This window comes from Annulohypoxylon maeteangense, assembly GCF_022496945.1.
Source record: "Annulohypoxylon maeteangense strain CBS 123835 unplaced genomic scaffold GGS22scaffold_1, whole genome shotgun sequence".
Lineage (NCBI taxonomy): Eukaryota > Fungi > Ascomycota > Sordariomycetes > Xylariales > Hypoxylaceae > Annulohypoxylon > Annulohypoxylon maeteangense.
In genome coordinates this window covers 3,302,788-3,328,913 of record NW_025953248.1, presented here as the reverse complement: position 1 = coordinate 3,328,913, position 26,126 = coordinate 3,302,788, and the positions used below count along the sequence as shown (strand labels likewise).

Genomic DNA, 26,126 nt, shown 5'->3' with positions numbered 1-26,126 from the left:
AAGCGGACCACCCGTTGAACGAAGTCCAATCCCCTCAAAGCTCAGGTGATCTCTAGAGTGCAGACGACGAAGCACAAACCGGTGAAAGGTCCAACGCATACATAAACGAATGATTGTCGATTGGTCATCAACTCGTGCCCATTATAAATGCCGAGAACACTTGAGTTGATCACAAACAACGCCTCGTTTCATTGACAGGTTGATTTTTGTTCTTGGGTATGTGTTTCCCCAATGCTCTTCTCAAGCCTCCACCTGGATTAAATTGATTAAATACCATATATGTTTCGTACCTAGTATGGTCGCATCTTAATGTCAAGCTTGCCCTTGGAATATCTTTAGGGCTGTGGTACCTTTCCTAGACGGACTGAAATATATTGAAAAGGAGTTTGCCGTGGTGTTAGAAATCACGTGGTAAACATAACCGATTGTGTGTGTAGGTAGGTATCTGGTTACTTACCTAGGTATACATCGAAAGGTGTATTTCAATGCTGCTTTTAGTTTTTATAATGATAATCTATTTATTAAGTAATTTCGAGATATTCCCATGGGAGACTTGAATATGATTGTGGTACAGCGCTAAATACATTGAGATACATTTGTAATTGACAATTAACTTTCCGGGGTCTAGACCTCGGCGACGTTACGGGGGAGCTAAGGGGACCCTAGATACCTAGTCATGCACAGATCCAATACTTTTCGGCTAGCTGCCGAAGGACTAAGCCCTATTTGGATGAGAAAGCTTGTCGATTAGCCTTTCAACATTTCCACTTAAGCTTTTGGAGTTAAGACTGGGCTGATTAGATTTAATCTGAGTCCACACTTGATCGCTTTGGTTTCTCGTGTTTACCTAGTTGGTATGAATTTGCAAAAGTGACGACAATGTTGGGGTTGAAGTATAGCCCGGGCTATTACCAGACCTTCAACTTCAAGACGGGAGTGTCATTGGAGTCTGAGACGCTGTGACGAGTTTCGACAACGTTAGTAGTATGCGCGGAGTCGGTGATCCTGGCCGGTTGGAGGATGGAACTGCACGACGTCAAATTTTACTACGCGCGTACATTTGGTATCAATGAGCGCGCACGCTCGAGGTAGATCTTGAGAATTCTTCTCTACATCCTTAACTCCGGTTGGTAGAGTTGACGATGGATAAGTTGCTTGGTTGCTGTGCCTTTACCTTCTTACGCGGCTTACTGAATATGGATTCTTATCTTCCAACGCCACCGAAGCACGTCCGTGGCAAGGTGGCGCATTCTGAGACCTTTCCATATGGATGCAATTGGATAACCTACCAGCCTACCTATGTAGGTACCTACATAGCTGATAGGTAGGCATCCAACTGAAGGAGATCATTTCTTCCTTGATGGTACCGAGTGCGCGTCTCTCATCTGAATAGCTCGTACATTGTACTATGCTGTAATTGGTGTCGCCTATTACTATTACTATTACTAGTTGGCATTAGTCGTCAGTAGCACAGCGAAAAGTATCTCGAAACCGAACTACCAGTGCTCATCCGATGTTACCCAATCGCAGAAGAAGACCTTTTTCTTCCGCGAAAACGTTTCATTTCGAGCGTCATGCATTCGTAAAAGATGCACAGCACGCGCTAGTTCCGAGTCTTGAGTCCTGAGTCTTTCCCCCTCCAGTTTCGCTAGCAGCTACCTGCTTACCTACCTATGTATTGTAGGTACATTATACTACCTACATACATAGAGCTGATGATACCGATCGGTACAGGGTACGTAAGTGGCTCGATGCCTACTACTAGGTAGACTGACTGTCTATCAGTTTACTTTCCGAGGCGTATAAATAAATCTAGCCGGGCAGCTGCCGGGAATGATGTCGACTCAAGCAATACCAAGATCTTGGACGCGAGAAGACTTACATATGTGCCTGCAAGTACCCGTCGATTCGTGACACAAGATGCCTTCCATGGATATCGTAAGTACCTACCTACATAGTACTAGGCATGTACCTACCTACTTCACAATGCGCTAGCGTGCCCCATACAATTGAGTTTCGAGAGGGATAATTCCCGGAAACTGTCCTCCAGGGCTGTCTTGTCCTACAACAATTGATTACATAAAGCATTATTAGGTTAGCCGTTAGAGACATATTAAACGTTGGGGTTGCTCCTTACCGTTGGGCTTTTTTTTCATACTTCCTAAGGTTATGGTTCAATCTGGCATGCCACGCCTACCAAAACGTTAAACCGTTAAACCATCTAACAGTTCCGGACTATCAATTTAAGGGCCGGTCTAAGCTCTTACGTATGCTGCACAAGTCCCCGACGCTACCTATTAATAATAATAAAAGCAAGAGGACCATCTCTTGGCAATCGCTCCTAAACCCAAGTCCTTTTTTTACCAAGCCTCTCCCACAGCTTGGCACATGCAACACCCAAGATCTTGGTGAACCCTCCCGAAAGCCAATTCTAACGAGCCTATTTCAAGACTCCTTAGTCTTTCCTCCCCTCTACATTAACAGATCTTTGGGTTGTCTTACGACGCCATAGGACTCCTATTGGGGTTTTTTAACCTCACCGTTGTTCTGTCGCCGATTGCGGCCCGACCGTTGCAACGGCTTTTCCTACTAATAACCTCCTGAATCACGCGGATCCCGAAACCTTCGTGTCCCCCCGCGTGCTCTTTGGCCTCTTCCCTTCCCATCTGCCCAACTTCTAATAACGGTCGATCGGAAATTGATGACGGGTTTCGTGTGGTGTCATGCCTGGCACTCACGCCGTTGTCAATTGAGACAAATCGAATAGATGGGTTCCGACGCCGACAAAGCGCATAACGTGTCGCTCGACGACTCGCCATCGAAACCATCCTTCTTTTCGCGTCTGACATCTCCCTTACGCTCTCGGACACGTAACCTAGCCGACTTCCACATCCGCCTTCATGAACCTCACCGACAATATTCCGCCGGCGAACATGTTAGAGGCCATGTCATTCTTTCCGTCGTTAAACCCATTCGCATAACGCACTTAACCGTCGCTTTACATGGATTCGTTCGTGTTTACAAGCATGCCGGCGCTGGTGCGCAGCTTAGTCCCGTCAATCCCGCCGTAATATCCCACGATAAGAACCGGAATGTTAGATACTTTGGCAACGGGCTGGCGTCTCTTTTCCAAGATGAGCAAGTTCTCTGCGGTGAAGGGAGGTTGAAGCCTACGAGATTCGAGTTCGAGTTCGACCTCATCTTTCCCTCAAAGGGACTCCCGAGTAGTATTGATGTATGGCCCGTGTGCTTAGTGATTATCCTGCTGGTGAACTGTACTGATATTGGGCATCTATAGTTTGAGAGGGGAACGATATCCTATATGATTACTGCCACCTTAACAAGACCAACGTCCATAGCTGCGACTTCTAGCTGCGAAACAAAAGTAGCGCTCGTCGAGAAGGTGGACATAGGCTTACTCGTCCCCCCGCGCGAACGAAAGGTGTGCATGCAGACGCTACGTAGACGACCCAAGAAGAAGAAGAAACCAATGCCGGCGGTCGCATCGACGGTCAGACAGGGCTCATTATCGACAGAAGCGCAGGAACCAGCATCGGACTTGGACTCCACAAGGGTGAACGAAAATTCAAATGGAAGTAGCGCAAGTCTCGGTGAGATAGCGGCGGTTGGACTAAGCGGAAGTAATCTACCCCGAAGTCCATTACGAAGCGATATAATTCCGGGCGACCTACAAAGCGAGATTAGTGGCGAGAGTGCCCTGAGTAACAACAGTGGCTCCAATAGTGCCAGAGGCGCCGATGCTAGTGGCGAATCTGTCGCTGCAAGTAGACTGTCGGGGAGTGATGACAGGGAGATCAACGCTACGGTTGAATTGTTAAAAGGAGGTTGTCTTGCCGGGGATATGCTAACGGTGAAAATTAAGGTTGAACATAATCGCCGTATGAAGAGCATGCACGGCGTCATTGTCACGCTCTATCGGCAGGGTCGTGTTGATTATTCACCACCGATATCGTTATTTACTGCAGATTTATCTCAGGAGGAGGCTAAACGACTAGAGCGCGAAGATTATTATCCAAGATCAAGAACCGGCCTTGGAGGGTTGTCGCTATCCTCTGCCGGCTCATGTAGTGTTTTCCGAAAAGACCTCTCACAAGCGGTTGCACCATTGATAATTGATCCCGCTACACTCACAGCGAATATAACAACATCTATAAGGGTCCCGGAGGACGTCTTTCCAAGCATAAAAAACGTTCCAGGAGGTCTAATCAGCTTCAAATATCATATCGAGGTCGTTCTTGATCTCGGAGGGAAGCTTGCTGGTCAATCGTCCGGGACTTCACAACAAACGAGTCGGATAGGCTCTTTAGGAGTTCCGGGGGGAAACCCTGCTTCAACAGCTGGGGCATATGATATAAAGCGACTTGCTAATTGGAATGGTACAATAGTAGACACCGATCACCTACGACGTGAGAAAGGAGTCATATCGGTATCATTTGAGGTTGTGGTTGGGACTATGGACTCTACTCGGTCACAGGGCAAATCTGTTATACGCCCAGCGCTGACAGTAGACCCGCCTCCGACTGAGAACGCCAATGGTGAGAATGGCGAATCGAATTATACTTGGCATAATGAATATGACAATGAGAACAATTATCATGGAGAGTACCCAGCTGGACAGCTTGAGCCATCACCACAGAGCTATTTTCCGCCAGGCGCATCTCCCCAGACCTCTTACTACGATTTCCAAGATCGAGAGGCCCATGCTCCGATTTATATACCACCGCCAGAGTTGCCCAATGAAAATGGGCTTACAGAAAAAGAGCGTGCTCGCCAGGCAGAGCAAAGATTATTGCCTAGCCAACCCCCCCAACTACCTTCTGAATCAGGAGCTGGTCCTTCGCAGCCATCCGCGCCAAGTAATATTTCCACCTTCCCGACAAATATCATTCAACCTCCCAATAGCTTACCAGCACTGGAAGAAGATATTAGGGAAGGACCATCAGCACCTTCGTTCGCAGATCTAACTCCAACTGGTCCCCCGAGGTCTCATGCCGACGATAAACAGGAACTTGAGCGGCAACGGCTGCTCCTGGAGGCTAGCTCACCTCCAGAGGTTCCGGATGATTATGATGGCGGGGGCCCGTCAGCGCCCCCCTTAAGCCAGCCAGGTGTTTTAGAGCCGACAGCTCCAGTGCTTAATGACAATCACGATTACGGTGCCCGAGATCCTTATCATGATATTGCTGGGCCTTCGAATCAAACCGCGGGTCATGAACCGTTACCGAGATACGAGCGCTAATTTAAAAATGCGAGATAGGTTGATTATTGATGGATAAGACGACATTAAGTGCAAATTCTGTGTCTTGTGCCGGATGGATGAGAACGACGTTCTACTCTGTCAAATATACAAGACTAATACCCAGTTTGCGCCTCACTCCGAGTGTTGTATGATAGAGCAACTTCGCATCTGATATGATGAACGACTTGCATAAAAAGAGCGCTTGAATTTCTGTCGCATTTACCACTATTTACATATACTTTGCGAGGATGTCGCGGAGGAGTTCCGGATATAAGAATTATATATGAGCCGCGGAAAGAAAAAAAGGCTTATCAAATGAGAAAATTTTATCGACCTAACCAAGAATCCAACCATTGAATTGGGTGAAACCTAGGACGTGAGGATATGAATGAAGTACATTGTGCGAACCGAATTTGGGGCTACAAACCCTCGATATCTATCGTCGAATTACCAAGTTAACAGAATACAGTATATTAGCACCCTACGGTCTCGTCTGATAGGTACCTAGTATCTAATTGCTATAAATAACCATTGCCGCCTGCTTAATTGGTTCTTACAAAACATGCCATTACCCCAGAACCCCGTACTCAATAGACCATCGTCTGTTCTTCGAGCAATATCTTTTTAATATGAATAGATTAGCCCCACGAAGCAAATCACGATGACGGACTGGCGGACATAGTTGAATCAAACAGGGACTTCCCAGGTACGTCATGCACGATCCCGACCCACATAAACGAGTCCAGAACGCCACGCATCGCGGACCAGGAGCGCACGCCGCACAGATCTAGATTAACGCGTAGCCAGGGCTTCAGCCACCTGTCGCCGTCGGAGGAATCGAATATAGATATGCGACCGATGGTAAGCAGCCACAGAAGGAGCTGAGATGACCATAATGGAGGCGGGTTGCTAACATCGCTACTATCATCGGATATGGTTGGGATACTAAGAGAAAGATCTAGGGACTTGAGATTTAGGTTGACGAGACAATCCCGATACGCTGCGGGGAAATGCGTATACGGCAACCGTACGCCGGCCCATTGAAGAAAGATGTTGGACACGAAGACTAGTATGCCTAGACGCATGGCTTCGTCGAGGGAACTCCGTGGGAAAAGCGAGGATTTGTGTAATAGCCGGTAGGCGACGGAGGCCATGGTGTCTAGAAGGTAATCCTGCGGAAGTTTGCTCCGTGTGTCGGCGGCGTGGTTTAGTAGTGTACTGAACCGTTTCGTCACTCGCCACGCGGTTGCTATCTCGCCGTCGAGGATTCCGAGGAATGGTTCGTCTTCTACAGCGTTGAGTAGGGGCCAAGCGGGGTCACATGCATGGGCCGCGAAATCCGGGTATGGCCAGTACGGTTCCCGTTCGAGGTCCGAGAAGAAAACGGGTCGGGTGCCGCTGTGTAAGGCCATACCGATGTCGCACCTACGGAGGAGTTGATTTTAGGACATGTCCGTGGTGTGGCACCCTTCACATGCTGGGAAAATGGCACACAAGCTTACCTAAGAACCTCTACTATGGCCTTTGCGTTATGTTTCAAGACTCCGAATCCCCCAGACAAGTCAACAATCCGACGTAACCCGTTAATATGGTGTCTAGCCGCGTAGTAATCGCCCGTCAGATGTGCGTGGAACGCGAGACAGAGCACTATCGCAGCCGTTTTGGCTAGGAACTGCATCATGTCTCCATGATCCACTGTCTCAAGTCTCTCGCGTAGTAGCCTAAGTGTCTTAACGACGTGAGGGTCTGTTAACGCGCTACTCGTCGAAGGCGCGCGGCCGCGTCGTAGATCGAAGTAGCCTTGTGCTGAGAAAGCCATGGCGTGGAGGTACGCGGCGTCTTTTGTGAGATCTTCCATCCATTCTCGTTTCTTGGGGCCGAAGTCGATGCATGATTCCAGGGGAAATAGGGCTTTCTTCGCGATGGTGGAGACTAGATGGGTGAATATCGAGTTAAGCATTAGCTGGCTAACTAAGAAAGGGAGTAGAAGGATGAGATAGGGTTCCTTACACTCTATTATGGTATTAACAGTAGGCTCGTCTATTTCATCCGCGAACCGTATGAGCGATAAGTCCGAACCGATATTTCTAGGAATGGCAGGGAGATATTCTGGGACTACTAAGCTCCAAGAACCCCCATTATCTAGCTTGGGGATATTTCCGTCCGGGTCTACTATGACTTCCAGCTCTACGGCTTTCTGATAGTTAGGACGGAGTATTCTTCCGCGGTTCTTGCCTTTCATAACGTGGCTCCTAATCATCTTCCGCAGCTCGGGGTCGGGCTTCTTTGTCCCTGTTGACATTATGAAAGGCATTGCCCCTACGTAATACGCCACGTGAGTTTTGGGTGCGCTATAGATGTGTACCTATGCATGATGATCGTCGTGTGTCTCACCTGAGCTTTTGGTGGTCGGCGCCATGTCGCCAAAATCAATAGGACTACCAAGATAGGTAGATAGCCGAAGATTAGGGATTGAGAATGGCAAGATTCCGAACCCGACCGGCTTAATTACCGCCGGCTGCAGCCCCTTAGTTTCCGTGAGCTGAGTATCGGTTGAGAAGTCTATGTATGTAGGCTGCCGCACCAGTCGCACGCCACAGCTCGGGATAGATCCTCGCCCCGAACCGGAGTTAGGTAACTTTTGAGCTATCTAGCTCAACGAATATGATAGCGCAATGCAATCAACATTGGCAGCCCAGATAGGAAATCAATCTGTGCATGAGTAGTAGGAAATGACAGGAATCTGATGGCTACTAGGTATTTATTCAAGTGATGACTTATAATCTTGACTTTACGTAGTCTTCATATGGACCACGCTAAACTCCGCGAGATCCACCTTATGCAGACATTGGTTGCCTCTTTAGGTATAGTGCTGAAGATCGAATAGGATGCATGCTATTTTGAGACAGCATCGAGCTTTCATTGGTTGGAATTAGATGGGCTATCCTTGTACCATCCTTGTATTATCGTCATGTACTTGTCTGTAGAATTTCTGTGCAAACAACCACGAACTTATCGAGTCAGAACATCGTAGAATCGCTTCCGCGGATAGAATAATCAAAGAGATATCATCGCCGCAATGAATTTTCTTTATATAATGGACCCAGTCTCACATTTTTTCATATATGATACGAATTTGATACAATACAAGGTCGCATCATCTCGGGTTTCTTACACAGCTGGCTAAAGTAAAAAACACCATAGCGTTACACAACTCTTACCAAACCCCTCACTCGCGATGGCTTCATCTAAAGACTTACCACCATGGGATATCCCTTTTTTTCCTAATATCTTCTTCAAGAACCAATTCTGTACCAAACCTGAAAGGCCGGCGAAAACAACGGATCTCACCGGGAAAGTAGCGATCATTACAGGGTCTAATACCGGTCTGGGATTTGAAGCCGCCAAACAGATGCTAGAGCTCCGTTTATCACACCTGATTATCGCGGTACGAAGCAGCGCTAAAGGAGAAGCAGCCGCCGCCAAGCTCCGAACTCAATTCCCGAAAGCAACCATCGAAGTCATGTTAGTGGATATGGGCCGGTACGACTCCATACAGGATTTCGTCCGGCGCATAGAAAGCCAAGTGCCCCGTCTCGACATCGCGATCCTCAACGCCGGTATAATGCACATGACTTACAATGTCGCACAAAGTACAGGCCACGAAGAGATCGTCCAAATCAACTACTTATCGACAATACTACTCGCCACCCTTCTGCTCCCCATCCTCAAGAGCAGATCCCCGGCCGGCACACCGGGTCGATTGACAATCACCAACGCGGCGCTAGGTCTAACCGCACCGCTGCCGACGACCAAAGGTCACAAATCCCTCTTAGATGCTCTCGACGACCCCAAGCTTTTCCCTAGCTACAGCGACAAGCAGTACAACGTCTCCAAGGTACTTGCCCATATGTGGGCTTACAAGATGATCGACTACGTCTCTGCAAACGACGTAATCGTGAATCTAGTCTGTCCGGGCTTCGTCAAGGGCACCCAGTTGGGCCGCGACGCGAGTTTCTGGATCAAGCCCCTGGCGGCCTTGTTCGCTGCCTCTGCTGCTAGAAACATAGGTGATGGTGCTTCGACGTACTTGGACGCGGCTTTGGTTCAGGGGAAGGAGTCGCATGGGTCGTTTATCATGAGTTGGAAGATTTCGCCGTAAGTGATGATCGACATGATGGCTTAACCCCTTTTTTGCTTGGTTTATCTGCTAATGTGGTGGCTTTGGCTTGGTTAGGTATAATACCTTCCTTTATACCCCTGAAGGAAGGGAAGCTGCGGATAAATTGTGGCAGGAGACTATGGATGAGTTTGAGTTTGCTGGTGCTAGGGGGATTATGGAGTCGATGAGGAAGCCGTGAGTCTATGAATCTGGACGTTAGCTTTTTAGGCCTAGGTATATATAGAATAGGGAGAACGGCATTTTGGTACTTTTTGTTGGCGTAAATGTTGGCTGTTGTTCACATGAAGGTCTGGGTAGGTACCTTTTCACATTTACACATTATCAAGGGTCATTGCAGGTGTAATATGAAGTATTTATTTTTAAACAAATTTAAACAAGCTAAATAAAATATATAATTAATTAATACCAATGGCCCAAATGACTTACCATAGCCGTAAAAGCTTTTCCATATCCTTGAGTTGTATCTTTTAGGGGGGGGTGAGTTCGACATGATAGTTGTGTAAAGGATTTGGGAACTGACTTCCCTTCGGGTATCAAACCAGATGGGGATAATATCAGTTCCACTGGGACAATTTCCAAGTAAGAAAAATGCCAATAGACAAAATATAAACCCAATTTTTAAGTTAATAATGCATGTACCTACTCTTCTCGCCATCTTAACCATATCAATTTAACAAAAATTATCATCTCTTACCAATGATCAAAGGCATCTTCTGCGTGATAGAATGCACTAAGCATATTAGATCGTATGATGCCTCTCAGCTCACTAAAGTCGCTAGGACCGAAACTCCTTGGGCTAAAGAACGCGCTCTCGGGAACATCTTTAGGGTACACTACTTGTGCCATTTGATGTGCTAGATCTTTGACATAGTCAACTCGGCACCATCTACAATAAGCAGGTACACAACCCCCCTCTGGTATAGTAAGAGGGAGCTGGCCTGGGCGGCGGAAGCGCGGATCATGATGCCTTAACTTTACCTCATGGCCACAGTATTCATAAAGTAGGGGGAATCGGCATACAGGGCAGTCGGAGCACCTGTCTTCGTCGCGGCATGTTGAGATCCATTTCTCTATACAATAAGCGCCAAAAAAGTGACCACATGGGAGAACACATAAAGGCTCCGTTTTAGCATCTTCTTCAGGAGTCCGTGGCGGGCTGACACACGTAGGCATCTCGAGCTTATTCCCGCAACATATGACACATGTAAGGTCACACATGATATGATTTCCATGCATATCATACCCCGACTCTAAATATTCGGCTAGATCGCCAAATAAAGATATGTCAGAGTTGTCGAGAATAACTGACCGGCCCCTCCGTTCTCTTAAGTACTCAATCTCGCTTATAGCCTTAGGCATTGTGGCGCGTATAAGTCCGGGAGGTGGGTAATTTGCATTCCCGCTCCACTGATAATCTCTGTCTAATCCGGGGGGAAGAGGAATTGAGGACTGTTGATACGCGTCCTCGTGTTGAGTCGTTCTATAATGAGGGTTGTCGACTCTTCTCCACGGAGGTAATGACATATTGGCGGTTACGTAAATTTGGCGGGGCGCAAGAGTTAAATACTGTGCCGACTCAAGGAAGGCAAAGCTTCGAAGAGACTAAGCCGCATTATTGTCGCATTAGCGGGTTTTTGGCTATTGTATAGATAAATCCGAGCGAAACAATGCACTAACAAAGACTCCACAAACAAAGGGAACAAGGAATGAGACCCGTCACATAAGCATTGAATGGGTATTGTTATCTAAGGAGAGGGGAGTTTAAAATCAGTCTGTATAAGGACAATATGAAAGTTTATCGCCCTGATATGCCTTGCCTTAACTTATGGTGCGGGAAAGGGGTATCACGTGACCGATTCTTAGTTTTGTGAAAAGGGATCACTCGAACAAAATAACATCTTCAACTCGCTCCTTCCTGTGACGATTTCCTAGTATCTATGTATTCAGGCACATAATAACTTCAAGACAGCCGACAAGAAGATCACGAGTACCCTTTTACTTGCTAGGTGTCAGTTGAACCAACGTACATGATCTATCATTTACAAGTGATTAGGTTACTTAGGTTAATTTTCCTACCTACAGCGTGGGGATAGAAAGACCGGATTAAGCGAACAAAGGTTGAAAAGCACGTCTACCCTGCTGGTCAGAGTGCGCATTAGAGACGGGATGCCGAGAGCCAAGTAAAGCACGAAGCTCCAAGGCTCGTATGAAAACACTAGCCAAGTCCAAGGTTCGCCTATCTCCTGTGCATGCAAAATGTATTTAATATATGCTCTTATAGGAATTACAATTTCGAATGTACATATAATAATGATTCATGTATTGCTGTCAAATTCTGGTTTAATATATATGACCTCGGAGTGTTATCAGTGATTATGTAAGCCATGGAAAAGGGGGAGAGTTCTTGGCAAAATGTGGACCACTATTGGCGACCCCTTTTCTTTTTCCTATCTACAAATGTGACACCTTTGGTAGTGTGATAGAAAACCCCCAAGAAATTTACTGGCCGAAGTTCTGGATAACCCAAACTATTGTTTGATTATAGAAATTTACTTTTTTTAACCGTAAACATTCCAGATTTTAATAATGTAAATGCATTTTTGATTCTAGGCGTGGCAACAAAACCATTCATGGAACACATGTACATAAGTTGAAGCTGAGATCCTCTTGTATTGATTTTCAACCAGCTTGTGATGTGTGGACCCATAGGTGCGGGGCATGGAACTTTTTCTTAGGCCACTTACCCAGTGCGTAATTAGATACTAGGTATCCAGAAGGTTAAAACCGAGATCTGATAGTGATTAATCCGCTAACTTCTAGTGGATAACCGCTACAGATCAAGCCTCCTTGGGAAGCTTAGCCACTAAAGAAAAGCGTTATATGGTGAGAGGGTATTTCAATTTACATGGTAAGTCATCAGTACCCGCAGCGTAATTTTTCCTACGACATCCACCAAAGTTGACCATCTTGAATCGCCTATAAACCGTGACGCTTCTCAAAAACTCGAAAATCGCATTGCTCATGAATCTCTTATCATTACAACATTCATTAGCCATCACGATCTAGTGGCGTCACATTCTTCCTGACGATCCTTACTTTGTCATGGACTTGAACCAACAATATTAGGTATAAATAACAGTGCACATTTCAGCCATAGGCACAACTTTGTCAACCCGACCAACTTGATTCTCCTTCATTCATAACATACTTATCACTGTATATAGAATCATTGCGTCGGCATATTAAATATCCTACGACAGTTTCATAGGCGATCCTATCGACGATGCTCTCGATTAGAGCAAGGACATACTTCGCACACCTCATTCAATCAAACACTTGAGCAAAAGATACCAGCACGCAACTAATCGCCATCATCAATCCCTCGAAGTCCAATATTACAATGACGTGTTCATAATCATCGCCTATCTAAAAGGCAAGTACTAATTCAATACGCCCCAGCACGAAGCATCCTAATGTACAACACCGGAGTTAATTGTCCGCCTATTATTCACCCAACCTCGCCCACAAGCAAGGAGTCGACGCCCACCGATCAATAGCAATTCAGCCACCCAGCCACAAACTCGGAAACCAGCCGCCAAGCCCATATTTCTTTTTGACAGCCCCTCACAGTGTCACTATCCGGACTTACTGAGCGCCACCGTTAGAAGGACTCCACGGCCTACTGTTCGGGTCCGAGTTCTGCGGAAAATCAGCCATGGACATCCAATCGACGATGAAATCATCCCGGGACTCGTGCGTGGCGTTGTCAGACTGCTGCTGCTGTTGAGGTTGCAGAGTAGTAGGGTCTACGGGACCGTTACCCGCAAGCGTCTGCGTAGACCCGAGGCCGAATTCGAGACCACCCTGAGTCTGCGCGCCATTCATCACAGGCGCGGGGTTCTGCGGCGTCGGGGCCTGCAGGAACTGCTGGGGCTGCTGGACCCCCGGCGTCACGGCAGGTGTCTGGTTCTGGTTGACCAGAGCCGCGTGGGGGTTGCGGACGGGCTGCGCCTGGATCTGCTGCTCGAGGAGTGTGACGCGCTGGCGCAGGATCTCGTTCTGGTTCTGCAGATGCATGTTCTCGTTCGAGATCTGCTGGATCGCGGCCTCGAGCCCCGCCACGTGGCTCTGCAGTCGCGCGTTCTCGTCCTCTAGATCCTCGACTTGCGTGCGCGTTCGCTCGAGTAGCTCGACTTTCTTCTGTCGGCTCTTCTGCGCCGAGACCCGGTTCTGCTCCCGTGTGTGCGCTTTCTTGGCTTCCGAGTACTTGTAGTTCCAGTCGCTCGCTTCCTTCTTCTCTTCTGGCGTCATATCGTCTGTGATCTTGCGCTCTTTCATGCCGGGCCTCCATCGGAATGGCGCCTTGTCTCGAGGCTTCGAGGATCGTCGGTTTTCGTTCGTGTTCGAGTCAGAGCTGTCCCTGGAGCCCTGAGCTCCGACGTGCCGGGTTGGGGATGAGGCTCCGTTGAAGTCCGACGACACCCCGTTATGACCCATAGAAATGTCAGGGTCGCCCAGATTTTCCATACCCTGCGACGGTGAAAACGGAGCTGGATAGCTGGTGTATTGACTAGCCGAACCGATTTGGTTCTGTTGGGTCGGGTCGGAGTTTGCTAGATTCGTGGATCCGAAGCTCTGAGATGCGTATACGCCGGGGTTTGCATCGTTCTGCTGGGCCGGCCACTCATTAAGCTGAGAGGTTGATGCGTTTCCCATCATGTTGTCTTTGAAGGTTAGTCTATATGCATCTTTCAGTTGTCCCGGGACGGTACTTACTGTTTTGCTGATGATGACTGTATGCGAACGTTGGATTCATCGATGTTGAGGTACTCGGAAGCCCCATATTGTTGGACAAACCATAGTTCGGGTATAGGTGAGCCATAGAAGTAAATGTTGAAGGCCCAGGAACCGATGTGGGGTATCGTGGATTCGAAGTAAGTGGCGCTGAACCATACGCGGACGACGTCGTTGTTAATTGAGGAGCTATCGACGTCGAGGTAGGGTTCGCTCCGTAACCGTTGGCAGCCTGTTCGCTAGATTGATTTGTGGGAGGTTGCATAGATGAAGTTGTCGAGGGTACCACGAAGGACTGAAGCTGTTCCCTTTCCTCCTGCGTAAGAGCATGCCTTGGCATGTTGGGGATCCTGTACTGTGTTAACTCTTGGAAATAAATACCAGGAAGCTTAACTAACTTGTCGCCCGGCCAAGGATTCTGGTTTTGACTCATGGTGATATGGTGCGTTCTAAACCTCGTTGTCAATGATGAGGGTAAATAGAGGTTAAAGTTGTGGAGATACTGATCAGCACTGGTGGTATGAAGGATTGTAAGTTCAAGAAAGGGTTAGGTTTCGAGATGAATATATACGAATGGAAAATGAATTCGAGGCAATGGGCAAGGAGAGTCACGCTTCCCTTTAACCAAACATTACTTCCAGGAAAGATGCAAGTGACTCCGATTAGGGCACATGAGCTTCCGCCATAATTCGGATGATGAGCATAAAAGGCATTGTAATACTTAAAGTCGTTAATTGCAACTATATATGTTACGAGTAATATTCTTCGACACTGAGATAACCATAAGTTTACAACAAACAGCACAGACCATGATGGGTAGGTTGTCCGAATCGGCACGAATCGGGAGGTCCTAGATAACCTAGATGAAGCAATGAGACTATCTGCGTTATACATGACGATATCTTCACTCAGAGCACGCCTTCAGTTAAAATGGGGAATGTTGGTTCTTCCTTAGAGATGTGTAGTAGCACCCATACTAATCCGTGTGAGTAGTGTATGAAGATAGAACAGCCTCTATCAACATATGGCTGTGTAGCTTCTAACCATCCCATCAGCAAAGACACGTGAAGAAGACAGCTAACTAAACATTACCAACGCCATAACTTTCTCCTTAGTCACTAAGAATCTTTTTTTAACTCCAAGAGTCGCGCGGGGCTGAGTATATCATATATTTGATGGCTAAGGTGCACATGTAGTTCGATGTATTAGTCATTTAGGAGTCAAGCGTGAATCCGGTGGCCATATTTGCCTACTTTGGTGAATAATTGCCAACTCCAGGAATTTGCCCCTAGGAACGTAGTACTGTAATACCTTGTTGGTCTGAGAGGGAGTATCGGAGAACCTTATTCTGCCAAATAGGTCAAATATGACCCCTCGTGATGCAATGACGCCTCTACGTGTCCAGGGACAACAACTTCGGACGATGTTTGCTTATCTACTGGCCCGTCACCGAACGCTAGATACCCCGAAGAAAAGGTGACGTCCTACACCTATCAGAGATAGTAGAACTTGTTTGATCAGTAGTCAAATTAACTTGATCTTGCATCTGATAAGATCGTCACGTTATGCTTAACCGATTTTCTATGTTTATAGGTAAACATGTTGATTTTTTAGATAACACCCTGTTGTTAGTGAAGGGTGAGCGCCGAATTCGGGTACATCCATCTCTTTACAACGGTTGGGTATGATTTATTGTGGAAACGCATGTGGTGCCTCTTTGTTTATGACTTAATTTAGGTAGTAGGGAAGAAATAAAAGACAGAATAAATTCAATATTTTGCAGAAGTTTTCTGCTTAAAGCAACCGCAGCTCCACTATTACGGGGGTTTTGATGCCTTGTAGATGCTCTAGAGCTCTAATAGAGACACGACATTATCGAAATAAAGTAGATATTCAATAGAATGTCCTACGGTCCTTTTAGAGAAGTATGGCCATTTGGGATTTGCGAGATCCGATCATATAATATTAGGGTCGAGGAGCAAGGATTTGACGTATCGGACATCTTGAGGTTATAAATTATTGAAAAGAACCACAAAAGTAGTATCATAGGTAGTCTAGGCCATGTTCAAACTTTGGAAGCATGCTTGGGTAGGTGGTGGCGGTTTAGGTGCAAAGTCCTTGAAAATTAATTTTCAAGTGCGATGAGACTCGACGTAGAGGCTCACATGAGCATTTTAGTGACTTATATGTGCATACCTACTTGCTCATAGGTAGTAAGTAGAGATAGGTGAAGGCGTTTGAGGAGATCGGATCTATGTGGACCCGGAATATCAGAATGTGCCCAGTGCCCAGTGCTTTGTTCCCTGGATGACTCATCACAGTGTTGTCAACATCACTAGATACCTTATATATCTAAACTACAAGCCCACCCTCCAAGAAGTCACTCGATGGTGCAGTGTAGTGCAATGGTCTGATGTGTGGACTTGAACTGGGGGCTCGGGGTTCGAGTGGCGCTCAGGGCAATAAAAGTCAGATCCATTGTACTGCAATTCCCACGACCATAATTACAGTGGGATTCTGACGAATGTCAGGCAGTTCTTACGCCTAGTAAGGCATTTCTTACGACTAGTAAGGCAGTTCTTACGCCTAGTAAGACAGTCTATACGCCTAGTATAGAAACCACACATTGCTCACTTTTTGATTTTTTTTATTCTCAATAATTTTACCATTATCTCTCATATGCTGAGATCTCCGTGGCCCATATTTTCCCACTTCATGAAGGATACTATTTGGATTTGATTAATATCAATGTTTCTAGTAGGTAGGTACCTCGTAGGCATATTCAAGCCGAGGTGACCACTAATTGAATTTATTTTTGCCTACTATGGAGGCATCGTTGACAAGTTTACTCTTCCAATCTTACCACTACTGGGTATTCCCCAAATCACGCATAATTATTGTTATTTAGTCAAACTCATTTTCTTGTAATCAATTTATAATATCCATTATGAGAAAGCACAGCAAAGTTATCGGGTCAAGCTATCGACAGCAACTTCTCCCTAAAGCTGCACCTTTCTTGCAAGAAACCCCATAACCATCATTGTCCCTAAGAAGTACGATTCTTCTTCTCATCGTGCCGCATAAGTTTGTAGCATCTCCAACAAGCGTGGAGACCACATCTTTTGCACTGTATGATGTACGAGGATACAGAGCGTTGGCATCGTGGGCATGCCACGATGTGCTCTACTCGCTCTTTCTTGGAATGGTGATTACAGCCATTCTCGGGTTGATTATCCCGTCGGGAGGGAGGAGGTAACTCGCTGGTCGTGGCAGGAGGGTTCGAGCCAGGAGGGGCCACATCAGCTGGAGCTGGATTGAGGGCAGCCGGATCGAGGGCAGCCGCTTCGGGAGCAGCTATGTCGGGAGGGGCCATTTCGGGAGGGGCTGCACCGCCTTCACCATCCTCCTGTACGCCATGGGCGGGGGGGCCGTTGTCCTTCTTACAAGTGCATTCCTCGATGTCCTTGGAGCACTTGTAGCAAACCTTTACGCCACAGGTACATCTATAGAGAGGCAAATGTTAGATTTAGTTGTCTTATGAAAGTGATGAGAAAGTGATGAGAAAGTGATGATAAGGAAAAGTAGAGGGATGGGAAATAAACTTACGCGATGCGATCGCAGCCATCAACCTTCTCGATGATATTGCCACATTTATAGCATTGTAGCCATCCTTCCTTCTTGGCGAGCTCTCTTAGCTCGGCCAATGGGTCGTGGGGATTACAATCCCCATCGTGGCATGGAGCTTTACACTCCATGCAGGTTAAGGATTTGCATTCGCTGCAAATGGCGAATCCAGTGAATCTGTATTCATCCTGGATGAAGGATCCGCAGTCGGCATTGCTGCAGTAAATGCGCGTGTCGGTCTTGGACTCCTTGCGCTTCGCAATGTATACGGACCAGATTTCTTCGCCAAGGGCGGTAACCAATCGCGGCGTGAGGTCGACTGGTTCGTTGCAGCAGCGAGGTGGAAAGCTTCCATCGCTCTGGAAGGACAGCCGAAACAACATGCGCGCGCAGTCGGCGCAATAAGAATGCAAACAGGGAAGCGTATGCATCTCTGTTGCGGGAAGGGAGTCGAGGCAAGATGCGCACTGCGCAGTGCGATCGCCCTCGGGGGTGGGAGCCGTCTGTTCAGACATGATTGATTGTAGGCGAGAAGAAGATAAAGTGAATGTAGGATAATTAAATTGGAACTCTAGGAGTACCTTGAAGTTGAGAGTCCAATTTTTTTTTCCTTGGAAAAAAAAAAGAAGAGAGGAAGGAAAAGGTGTAAGAAATTTGAGGTCGGTGACGAGATAACCTTGGGAGGTAGAGGAAGAGTGGGAAGAATAAATGTACGAAAATGCAGGTGCTCACTTACCTGCCTCGTACCTTCCCAGAAACAAAATCGTCACAGTGGAATCTGGCTGTTAAAGGTTGATTCTCATTTTACGTGGTCGTACTTGACGACAATATTGTATGTGAGTCATGTGTTTTTTCTCGAAAACATATCTAACCCCCCCAAAATTGTTAGCATATGGATATGAACATCAATAAGGCAGGAACACTGCAACTTACTAAATATCTTTCGACATCGTATACCTCAAGAAAGTATTTCTTCCCTTTCCACTCCTTTCTGCCTTATTCCCCCCTACTCCCTCGTATTTGGAATATTCCAAATTACATGGATCCTTTAAGTTAAACAAATGTCAGAACTTTATTTCAACCTTCTGAGTGAGGTCAATAGAAATGTATTCAACTCTTCCATGATCTTTGCCTATTCTTGATGAGGTACGCTGACATGTTGAATAGGGGCTAGGGGCACAAAGGGGGGTCACGTGCAGATAGGAGGTTCACCTTAAATCAACTGCAAATCCAGCTAAGATATGGATCTATTACTTACAAAAAACATATCCTACAGCTACACATACTCCATGTGCTTTAAGCTTCCCCAGATCTCCATCATGTGGGGGACCAGATGGCAGAGTGGACCCAATTAAGAAATATCCCGTCCACGACATCGACACTCCACCTCGGCCCGTCACCGAAGCAGATACAAGTTTCGTGAAGCTTGCACTCGATATTTTCGAAGAAATATCGTAAAGCGGGATCCCCTTCGCCTTTCGCAGCCGCCTCCAGACGTGCGAAGGCCTCATCACCGATCATAGCCCTAACCCGTTTTTCAATCCCCAAGGTGGATAGCCATTGGTTTGGATCCTTTCCTTGAGCGTAGTATTCTGCGGTAATTCGATCGCGCACCATCGTTCCCAAATCGCGTTCCGCGGCCGATGCGTACTGCGGACTTATCGACCCCGTCCGCCTGTACTCCTGCCTCGCCTCGACCATGGCTTGGATGTAGCTAACCGCCCAGTCTTCGGTAACTTTTGAGTGGCCCAAACCTCTCCGGATAGCAGTGGCATCGTCTGAGTGTGGACGCTTGCATTTATTTTGAGTGTGGTCCATCAAATCCCAGAAAAGAATCCCGGCAAGGGTCTTAGATCGCGGCCCTAGAAACGGTAGGATATCGTCGGGTGGTATGGATATGCGCATGTAATGTTGGTGGTCTAGCCATATACCACATCGAAGTCGTTGCGATGAAAATGAGGGTGATGTCGTCGACGGGTTGAAGTTAGCGTATCCCTGGTCGTCCTCTTGAGGAGCAATATCCCTTGTCGTAGGATCGATGGTTATGTCAACTTCCCCGCCAGCGTCAGACGCGGAAGGCTGTCTATTCCTGTATTTCGCGTGTTTAGGCCAACGCTGGACGTTTTCGCCGTCTGTAGGTCTTCGAGCATCAATGCCAGCAGCTTCGGCTACTTCGAATATGGTGTTGAGCAATTCTGGATGCTCGTCGCCACGGGTTGTGTTGATCAATTTTTCAATCGCGGCTTTCAGCTGGCGATTTTGATCTCGCATATGCTGATTCGACTCTGCTTGGCGTTTTCGGAAGCCAGCTTGGGATCGACGACCCCGTTCGCGTCGACGCTACGGTCGGATTAGTTCGGCGTTTGGTGGAGATATTTCTTAAACATCCGGCTTACCCGAAGTGCATCATCTGCGTCCCCTTTCGCCGCCATTTCTGCCTGTTGGCCGTTGGCAGCGGTCGACATGCTAAATAACTAAGTAATTCACGAGCAAGATTGAACCGATTACCTCAGCGGTTATGTGATTGTGGAATTGCAAAGATATCGGACTTACACTTGATTTTACATGCTTATTGTTCCGTTGGCGTTGAGGGGCACAGAAGGCGTAATTATGGAGGCTGGAAACCGGCTTGGCGCGGCACAATTCCGTCCGATCACGTAACCGTTCGCGGATGTTGAATCTTTCCGAAACCACCTTCTAACTAGATGGCAGTTACGTGAGTCCATCTCAATATGAATCATCATCACTTTGTGGCAGTGCTGCGCCGTTGTTGCGCTTCATTCTCAAGTGTAATAGGAGTAGGTATTATCTATAAGTATAAGTAGGATGGGTTTTGGAAAGAAAAGCAACTATGTCGGAGGAAATAGCCTCAACAACTTCAGCCCATTCGCAACAATTCTCAACAAATAATACCTAGTACTCATAATTACCGGTCATAATTACTGATCAAAATGGTCAAGGTGGCAATCGCGGCTGCTTCAAGCCGTAAGTGACTTATGTGGCGTTCTACCGCTAAACATACCCTCCTCCCCCTCTCTTCTACGTAAAGATCCCTACTAACATTGTGCGACAGAGCTAGCAAAGGAAGTCATCGACAAGCTTGTTGAGGCTAAAAAGCATGAGATAATTGGCTTAGTCCGAAAGGTGCCATTCCAATTTTTCCCATTTCCGATACGCAATTGAAGTTAATATAGACTCAGGATCCCGCCCAATATCCACCTATTGCTGGAGTTAAATATGTGCAAACGAAATATGACAAAAAGGAGCTTGTCGACATTCTCAAAGGCGTAGAAACAGTTTTGTGCTTCTTACCTGTTCATTCCGACCCGGGAAGTGTAATACAGAAGCGACTTATCGATGCCTCCATTGAATCCGGTGTCAAGCGCATCGCTCCATCTGAATGGGCAACGTAAGTATTCATTCTTCCAAAACAACCGATGACTTGGATTATAGAGAAACGGTCTTATTATTCATTTACTAACTGAAAGCCAGTGGCGTGAAGTTGGAGGACTCGCTTGATGTGATCCCGTGGTATGCGGGCAAGGTTGATGTCGCTCGCTATCTAGAGGAAGTCAACAAGGAGAAGAAGGTGATTGAATACACCAGATTCCAAGTTGGCTCTTTCATGAACTACCTCAGCCACCCACAGGGGGGCACGAAACATGTCTCCACGCTACCCTTCTTGTTCTTGTTCGAGAAACAACAAGCTTCCGCGATTGAAGGAGCTCTTGACGATGCCGTTTCCTGGATAACCGTTCAAGATATCGCCGGGGTGGTTGCCCGCGCGGTTGAGTATGAAGGCGAATGGCCAGCCATCGGCGGTATGGTCGGAACCCGAGTCACTGTTGCGGAAATGCTTAAACTAGGAGAGTCCATTGGTAAGTCTACGCCCATACCGTGTGTTATCTCGATTGAACCCGGCGCTAAGAACCCTCGCAGGGAGACCATTCACGGTCAAATGGCTCAAACTAGAAGACCTTGAAGCCAAGGCCAAAGGAGTGCCGCCGGCTATGAATGAGAGTTTCGACATCCACAATTCTGCGCCGGAGGATGTTGAGGCGTTCTTGGAATATGCGACCGAGAGCCTTCTGCAGGGGATCCATCGTGGCGCATACGATGTAACGGACGAGTGGAATAAGCTCCTGCCGGACTACAAGTTTACGCAGGTGGGGGATTACATTAAGAAATATTGGGGGCCAAAGTGACAGCTCGCATTACACTACATATACATGCACAAGAGGATTTTCGGGTGTCGTCTCTAGCTGCCTAGGTAGGTAGATTTGAATTGAAGGAATTACTGCCTAGGTACCTAACTACTAGCCTATTAGGTAGTAGGAGCTGCGCATGGGGGCCAAAAATAAGGAGGAGAGCTGAGAGCTGAGGTATATCTTGTTTAAGAATGTGACAGGTATTCAAGTTTATATAACATTATTTTGCCCATCCTTTCGCTACAGTAATTTGTTTTTGCGTCCCCCCTCCCTCATTCTATCGAACTCTGTATCTCAAAGATCCCATCATACTTGTTGAACATAGGGCAACCGAAATGGAAAGCCTTCGACACCAGGCGCGTGATTTATTTCTCCGCAGAGTATCTACCGTTTCAACACCAGATTGGAATGTAATCGAGATATCGGGTTCGGGGAATGATATTGTTTATTCGAAAAAATCCATGGCTACGAGTGAAGTACGGAATTATCTCCGAGCCGATTCCACTCAACCAACTTTCAGGTTGATCCGGTTTAAAACTCAGGTATGGTCTAAGTTTAGAAAAGAATGCGTGGATCTCGCTTGGGTCCTAGATATGCTTACAGAGCTGGATATTGAGATATACGGGCTTTTATCATTCCTTCGTATGATACCTGAATTTCATACGACGGAGCGGAATTTAGCAAAAGGGGAAGAGGTGCTTAATATAGTGAGCTACCTCTGTGAGAATGGCATTGCGGGTAAGCATCATGGGGAAAAAAGGGTAATAGTAGTGGCTCGTCTCCCATACATTACCTAATCTCCCTTGTGACTTGACCGTCTTCAGCTAATCGAAGCCCTGGCAGCGTCATACAACAAATCAACTAGATCTACAACATGCTTCTTTTTTGAACGCAACACACCAGCCGGGGGAACCAGATCACGGGAAATCTCGAAATGTCTGGAGCAGAACGCAAGGCTGTATAGGAACATTCATTTTTTGCCGTTCATCTTCATGAGCGTGTCAATGAAGTCCATTATCATCCACTTACCTGGATACACAAATGTGAATTATGAGGCTATCAACGTGGACAATCTTCTCGATTGGGGAAGTGCCCGTTTCAGGCTACGAAGGGCTCACGGAGAACTACATCTTGTTCTGGATATTGTCAAATATGTTCTAGATATGAGTGCTAGGCAGGAGAGTTCGGATACGCTACCCCAAGACATCGCCGATGATTATCAAGATATCAAAAACGCGGCAGAAATGATCGGATCACGCATTCCTCGGACTCAGTATCACATAGAATGGCAACTGCAGAAGAATCAAGATCACTTGGATCGAGTAAGGCATTACCCCTATCCAGGAACGTCTTAGAATACCCAATTAACATAAATGTGGCTTTAGATCTCGCGAGGGTTAATGCGAGAAGATACTATAGCTAGCATCGAACTAGCTAAGTCGAGTGTTGAGCTCACCAAGGCAGCAAAGATAGACAGTTCGTCGATGAAGGTGATCGCGGTAATGACGATGGTATTTTTACCCGGAACTTTCTTTGCTACGTTATTTGCAGTGCCGTCTCTGAAATGGGACCAAGACGACGTCGTTGGAAAGGACTTCTGGATGTATTGGGCCTTCACAATTCCTTTTACCGTTTTAGTGATCATCTTGTGGCTTGTCATCACCCAGCGCAGGCAGATGCGGAGTGTGTTTGATAAGTCCAGGGAACAGTGGCTGGCCAGGGCGGACGCGCTTAGAAACCGAGTGCGTAAGAGGAATGCTGTGGATGAAGAAGAAGAAGTAGAACTGGAAGATGTCTAAATGCGCCCTTGAGGTTATGGACGATGGCGTTGCGGAATATGGCGAACATGGAAATACGAGGGGCAGGAGGGGTCACTTCTTGAGACTTGGGTACAAGACCTACCTAGTATGTACCATGTACCATGTACCAAGGGTATATGGATGTCACGTGATTCCGGGTTTCTGCTTCAATTGTGAGACTTACCTTCGGGATTTTCATCGAAACCAACCTTCCCTTTTTTAAACCTTTCATAACGTTGTATAACTAACATCTTTTAAAACATGAGTTCCGAATCCCACAGAAAGACAATGATGCATTGTCTTTGTTTATTTGCAGTTTATTCTCATCCAATGTCTTAGTTCTCATTGATTAGTTTTCATTAATACCTTCAATATTTTAATAGGGGATCCGTCCCGAATTACCCCAGTTTGTTTGGTCATCTGTCATCCTTCATTCGTTCGACAGGGTACGACCCTCAATGTGACCTTCGATGAGAGACGAGTCAGCGTGTGTCCTATCAGCAAAGCCAAGCACTTGAGGCAGCTCCAGAGTAGCCTCAAAGGACCCTAGTTGCATAACATCAATATCTACAAGACTACAACATTTCCATTCCATTCAACCCTTCATATTGTTGCACTTCTGCTTTTGATTGTGATTGTGATTGACGATACCGACTTAGGTCTATGTAATACCGCATAAGACGACATAACTACTATTTCAATATCACATCATCTCCATCATCTCAATCATCTCTATTATATAGGTACCTAGGTATTTACCTACTTACATCTCTTTTGCTTTCGAGAAGGAGCATGACGATCCAGACCCGCACTCCAAACCTCGAGCGTCGAAGTCATTCATTCTAGCACCTCCAGGGATCCCCCCAGTACTTACCATCGAAATTCCGAGTCATTCCTTACAGGTACCTAGGTTCTAAGTCTTAAGATACCTAGTCTGCTGTTGAAATATCCCCGATAATCCATTTCAACACTTCCCACTTTATTTTGGCTTGGTCTTCTACATACCTAGCCATCATCCACCATGTCTTCTCTCGAGGCCAAGATAGTCGTCCTCGGGGCCCAAGGCGTCGGCAAGACATCTCTCGTCACGCGGTATTGTAAGGGAGCCTTCAATCCCGCACAAACCACATCCACCGTCGGAGCGAGTTTCATGACCAAGAGGGTCATCGACGGCGATACCGATACCGTAGTCCGTCTACAGATATGGGACACAGGTAATTCTCACTCTCTTTACTCCCTCCCACTCTCTCTATTCCTCTCCTCCCCTCCATTACCTTATCACCCAGCACCCCAAAGCAAAACCAATACTAACTCTGCCCTGCAACCTAGCCGGCCAAGAACGATTCCGCTCGATATCACGCCTATACTACCGTGGCGCCAACGCCTGCATCCTCTGCTACTCGATCACAGACGCACAGTCCTTCGCCGAGATGGGCATGTGGCTAACCGAGCTCCGCCGCAACCTCCCACCAGACATCGTCCTGCACGTCGTCGGCACCAAAGCCGACATCGTCGCGCGCGACCCCACCCGCCGCGAAGTGCCCTTCGAACGATGCATAGCCTACGTAGCAGAGAATCTAGCCCCAGGACTAGGCTCGACCCCGCCTCCAACCGCAACACAAAGCGGACTAACGAGTCTCCCGCCGGGGCCGGGGGTAAGCCAGTCGAGCGTAGCAGCAGCAGCGACCACGCCCGCGGCGTCGAGCGCCCAGGAGCCGCGCAGCCCGAGTAGCAAGCGAAGCAGCGGGTTCTGGGGGCAGGAGGTCGGGTGGGACGCGTGCCACGAGATCAGCGCGGAGAGCGGGGAGGGCGTGGAAGAGGTCTTCCGCGTCGTGACGCGCAAGCTCGTCGAGCAGAACCGCAAGATCCAGCAGGCTATCCTCGCCGCCACCGCCACCCCCGGGACGCCCGGCTACGACGGCACCGGTGCGGACGGCTTGCCTGTCGGTGCGGGGCCCGGCGGCAGCTACTTCGATGGCGCGAACCCGCGTGGTAGTTTTCGCGTGGGTAGGGATCGTCGGAGTTGGTTGTTTTCGCCAAACTTTTCGCCCGCTGTTACGGTTGAGAACCCTGCTAATGGGGGTGCGGAACAGCGGCGGGTGGGTGAGGACGGGGGGAGGAAGGGGCGGAGGTGTTGTTGATGTCGATGACCAGACAACACATGAATGTCTGATTGGCTACCGGTGGTACCCCTCCTACGGACCTTACGGGAGATAATTTGAAATCGCGAAGCTGGACAAGGTCGAAGACGTGGTATT

The 26,126-nt window shown here is 47.4% G+C and overlaps 10 protein-coding genes across 10 annotated transcripts; 5 read left to right on the top strand and 5 right to left on the bottom strand.

Moving 5' to 3' along the window:
* The first annotated feature begins 2,640 nt into the window (after positions 1–2,640).
* GGS22DRAFT_13934 (uncharacterized protein) lies at positions 2,641–5,959 on the top strand. Its single transcript, XM_047958671.1, has 2 exons — positions 2,641–3,235; positions 3,299–5,959. Exons 1-2 carry the CDS (start codon positions 2,768–2,770, stop codon positions 5,258–5,260), a joined length of 2,430 nt encoding a protein of 809 aa, XP_047824302.1. The 5' UTR covers positions 2,641–2,767; the 3' UTR covers positions 5,261–5,959.
* On the bottom strand, positions 5,589–7,744 carry GGS22DRAFT_13939 (uncharacterized protein). The gene is made up of 3 exons (XM_047958674.1): positions 7,271–7,744; positions 6,763–7,192; positions 5,589–6,685 (listed from the first exon to the last, which is right to left on the bottom strand). Exons 1-3 carry the CDS (start codon positions 7,572–7,574, stop codon positions 5,917–5,919), a joined length of 1,503 nt encoding a protein of 500 aa, XP_047824301.1. The 5' UTR covers positions 7,575–7,744; the 3' UTR covers positions 5,589–5,916.
* A 543-nt stretch (positions 7,745–8,287) lies between these two features.
* On the top strand, positions 8,288–9,848 carry GGS22DRAFT_150974 (NAD(P)-binding protein). The gene is made up of 2 exons (XM_047959399.1): positions 8,288–9,418; positions 9,498–9,848. Exons 1-2 carry the CDS (start codon positions 8,499–8,501, stop codon positions 9,619–9,621), a joined length of 1,044 nt encoding a protein of 347 aa, XP_047824300.1. The 5' UTR covers positions 8,288–8,498; the 3' UTR covers positions 9,622–9,848.
* Positions 9,849–10,133: 285 nt separating this feature from the next.
* Positions 10,134–10,967, bottom strand: GGS22DRAFT_183809 (uncharacterized protein; the record flags this gene model as incomplete). The annotated part of the gene is made up of 1 exon (XM_047964130.1): positions 10,134–10,967. The coding sequence occupies one exon, from the start codon at positions 10,965–10,967 to the stop codon at positions 10,134–10,136; it is 834 nt and encodes a 277-aa protein (XP_047824299.1).
* Positions 10,968–12,372: 1,405 nt separating this feature from the next.
* GGS22DRAFT_150972 (uncharacterized protein) lies at positions 12,373–14,683 on the bottom strand. Its single transcript, XM_047959398.1, has 2 exons — positions 12,668–14,683; positions 12,373–12,569 (listed from the first exon to the last, which is right to left on the bottom strand). The coding sequence occupies exon 1, from the start codon at positions 14,160–14,162 to the stop codon at positions 13,089–13,091; it is 1,074 nt and encodes a 357-aa protein (XP_047824298.1). The 5' UTR covers positions 14,163–14,683; the 3' UTR covers positions 12,373–12,569; positions 12,668–13,088.
* Positions 14,684–17,139: 2,456 nt separating this feature from the next.
* Positions 17,140–18,661, bottom strand: GGS22DRAFT_13902 (uncharacterized protein). The gene is made up of 2 exons (XM_047958668.1): positions 17,844–18,661; positions 17,140–17,740 (listed from the first exon to the last, which is right to left on the bottom strand). Exons 1-2 carry the CDS (start codon positions 18,374–18,376, stop codon positions 17,284–17,286), a joined length of 990 nt encoding a protein of 329 aa, XP_047824297.1. The 5' UTR covers positions 18,377–18,661; the 3' UTR covers positions 17,140–17,283.
* Positions 18,662–18,884: 223 nt separating this feature from the next.
* On the bottom strand, positions 18,885–20,691 carry GGS22DRAFT_150970 (uncharacterized protein). The gene is made up of 3 exons (XM_047959397.1): positions 20,258–20,691; positions 19,074–20,201; positions 18,885–18,907 (listed from the first exon to the last, which is right to left on the bottom strand). The coding sequence occupies exons 1-2, from the start codon at positions 20,324–20,326 to the stop codon at positions 19,179–19,181; spliced, it is 1,092 nt and encodes a 363-aa protein (XP_047824296.1). The 5' UTR covers positions 20,327–20,691; the 3' UTR covers positions 18,885–18,907; positions 19,074–19,178.
* Positions 20,692–22,205, top strand: GGS22DRAFT_150968 (NAD(P)-binding protein). Its single transcript, XM_047959396.1, has 5 exons — positions 20,692–20,846; positions 20,935–21,005; positions 21,062–21,270; positions 21,354–21,739; positions 21,801–22,205. The coding sequence occupies exons 1-5, from the start codon at positions 20,813–20,815 to the stop codon at positions 22,064–22,066; spliced, it is 966 nt and encodes a 321-aa protein (XP_047824295.1). The 5' UTR covers positions 20,692–20,812; the 3' UTR covers positions 22,067–22,205.
* An 86-nt stretch (positions 22,206–22,291) lies between these two features.
* On the top strand, positions 22,292–24,379 carry GGS22DRAFT_13870 (uncharacterized protein). Its single transcript, XM_047958659.1, has 3 exons — positions 22,292–22,807; positions 22,913–23,391; positions 23,455–24,379. Exons 1-3 carry the CDS (start codon positions 22,405–22,407, stop codon positions 23,866–23,868), a joined length of 1,296 nt encoding a protein of 431 aa, XP_047824294.1. The 5' UTR covers positions 22,292–22,404; the 3' UTR covers positions 23,869–24,379.
* GGS22DRAFT_13871 (ras-domain-containing protein) lies at positions 24,380–26,041 on the top strand. The gene is made up of 2 exons (XM_047958660.1): positions 24,380–25,082; positions 25,198–26,041. The coding sequence occupies exons 1-2, from the start codon at positions 24,890–24,892 to the stop codon at positions 26,007–26,009; spliced, it is 1,005 nt and encodes a 334-aa protein (XP_047824293.1). The 5' UTR covers positions 24,380–24,889; the 3' UTR covers positions 26,010–26,041.
* The last annotated feature ends 85 nt before the right edge of the window (positions 26,042–26,126 follow it).

What these genes read in the sequence shown, in the direction of transcription:
- GGS22DRAFT_13934 (XM_047958671.1), top strand. Translation starts at nt 2,768, where the DNA reads ATGGGTTCCGACGCCGACAAAGCGCATAACGTGTCGCTCGACGACTCG. An exon ending in GACTCCCGAGTAGTATTGAT is followed by an intron (nt 3,236 to 3,298) that starts GTATGGCCCGTG and finishes GGGCATCTATAG; the next exon opens with TTTGAGAGGGGAACGATATC.
- GGS22DRAFT_150970 (XM_047959397.1), bottom strand. Translation starts at nt 20,326, where the DNA reads ATGTCGACCGCTGCCAACGGCCAACAGGCAGAAATGGCGGCGAAAGGG. An exon ending in ACGCAGATGATGCACTTCGG is followed by an intron (nt 20,202 to 20,257) that starts GTAAGCCGGATG and finishes ATCCGACCGTAG; the next exon opens with CGTCGACGCGAACGGGGTCG.
- GGS22DRAFT_13902 (XM_047958668.1), bottom strand. Translation starts at nt 18,376, where the DNA reads ATGTCTGAACAGACGGCTCCCACCCCCGAGGGCGATCGCACTGCGCAG. An exon ending in GATGGCTGCGATCGCATCGC is followed by an intron (nt 17,741 to 17,843) that starts GTAAGTTTATTT and finishes GCCTCTCTATAG; the next exon opens with ATGTACCTGTGGCGTAAAGG.
- GGS22DRAFT_13870 (XM_047958659.1), top strand. Translation starts at nt 22,405, where the DNA reads ATGGAAAGCCTTCGACACCAGGCGCGTGATTTATTTCTCCGCAGAGTA. An exon ending in CTGTGAGAATGGCATTGCGG is followed by an intron (nt 22,808 to 22,912) that starts GTAAGCATCATG and finishes AAGCCCTGGCAG; the next exon opens with CGTCATACAACAAATCAACT. An exon ending in ATCAAGATCACTTGGATCGA is followed by an intron (nt 23,392 to 23,454) that starts GTAAGGCATTAC and finishes ATGTGGCTTTAG; the next exon opens with ATCTCGCGAGGGTTAATGCG.
- GGS22DRAFT_13939 (XM_047958674.1), bottom strand. Translation starts at nt 7,574, where the DNA reads ATGCCTTTCATAATGTCAACAGGGACAAAGAAGCCCGACCCCGAGCTG. An exon ending in TGTTAATACCATAATAGAGT is followed by an intron (nt 7,193 to 7,270) that starts GTAAGGAACCCT and finishes TCACCCATCTAG; the next exon opens with TCTCCACCATCGCGAAGAAA. An exon ending in GCCATAGTAGAGGTTCTTAG is followed by an intron (nt 6,686 to 6,762) that starts GTAAGCTTGTGT and finishes ACTCCTCCGTAG; the next exon opens with GTGCGACATCGGTATGGCCT.
- GGS22DRAFT_13871 (XM_047958660.1), top strand. Translation starts at nt 24,890, where the DNA reads ATGTCTTCTCTCGAGGCCAAGATAGTCGTCCTCGGGGCCCAAGGCGTC. An exon ending in TCTACAGATATGGGACACAG is followed by an intron (nt 25,083 to 25,197) that starts GTAATTCTCACT and finishes CCTGCAACCTAG; the next exon opens with CCGGCCAAGAACGATTCCGC.
- GGS22DRAFT_150974 (XM_047959399.1), top strand. Translation starts at nt 8,499, where the DNA reads ATGGCTTCATCTAAAGACTTACCACCATGGGATATCCCTTTTTTTCCT. An exon ending in ATGAGTTGGAAGATTTCGCC is followed by an intron (nt 9,419 to 9,497) that starts GTAAGTGATGAT and finishes TGGCTTGGTTAG; the next exon opens with GTATAATACCTTCCTTTATA.
- GGS22DRAFT_150968 (XM_047959396.1), top strand. Translation starts at nt 20,813, where the DNA reads ATGGTCAAGGTGGCAATCGCGGCTGCTTCAAGCC. An exon ending in AATCGCGGCTGCTTCAAGCC is followed by an intron (nt 20,847 to 20,934) that starts GTAAGTGACTTA and finishes ATTGTGCGACAG; the next exon opens with AGCTAGCAAAGGAAGTCATC. An exon ending in TAAACTAGGAGAGTCCATTG is followed by an intron (nt 21,740 to 21,800) that starts GTAAGTCTACGC and finishes GAACCCTCGCAG; the next exon opens with GGAGACCATTCACGGTCAAA.
- GGS22DRAFT_150972 (XM_047959398.1), bottom strand. Translation starts at nt 14,162, where the DNA reads ATGATGGGAAACGCATCAACCTCTCAGCTTAATGAGTGGCCGGCCCAG.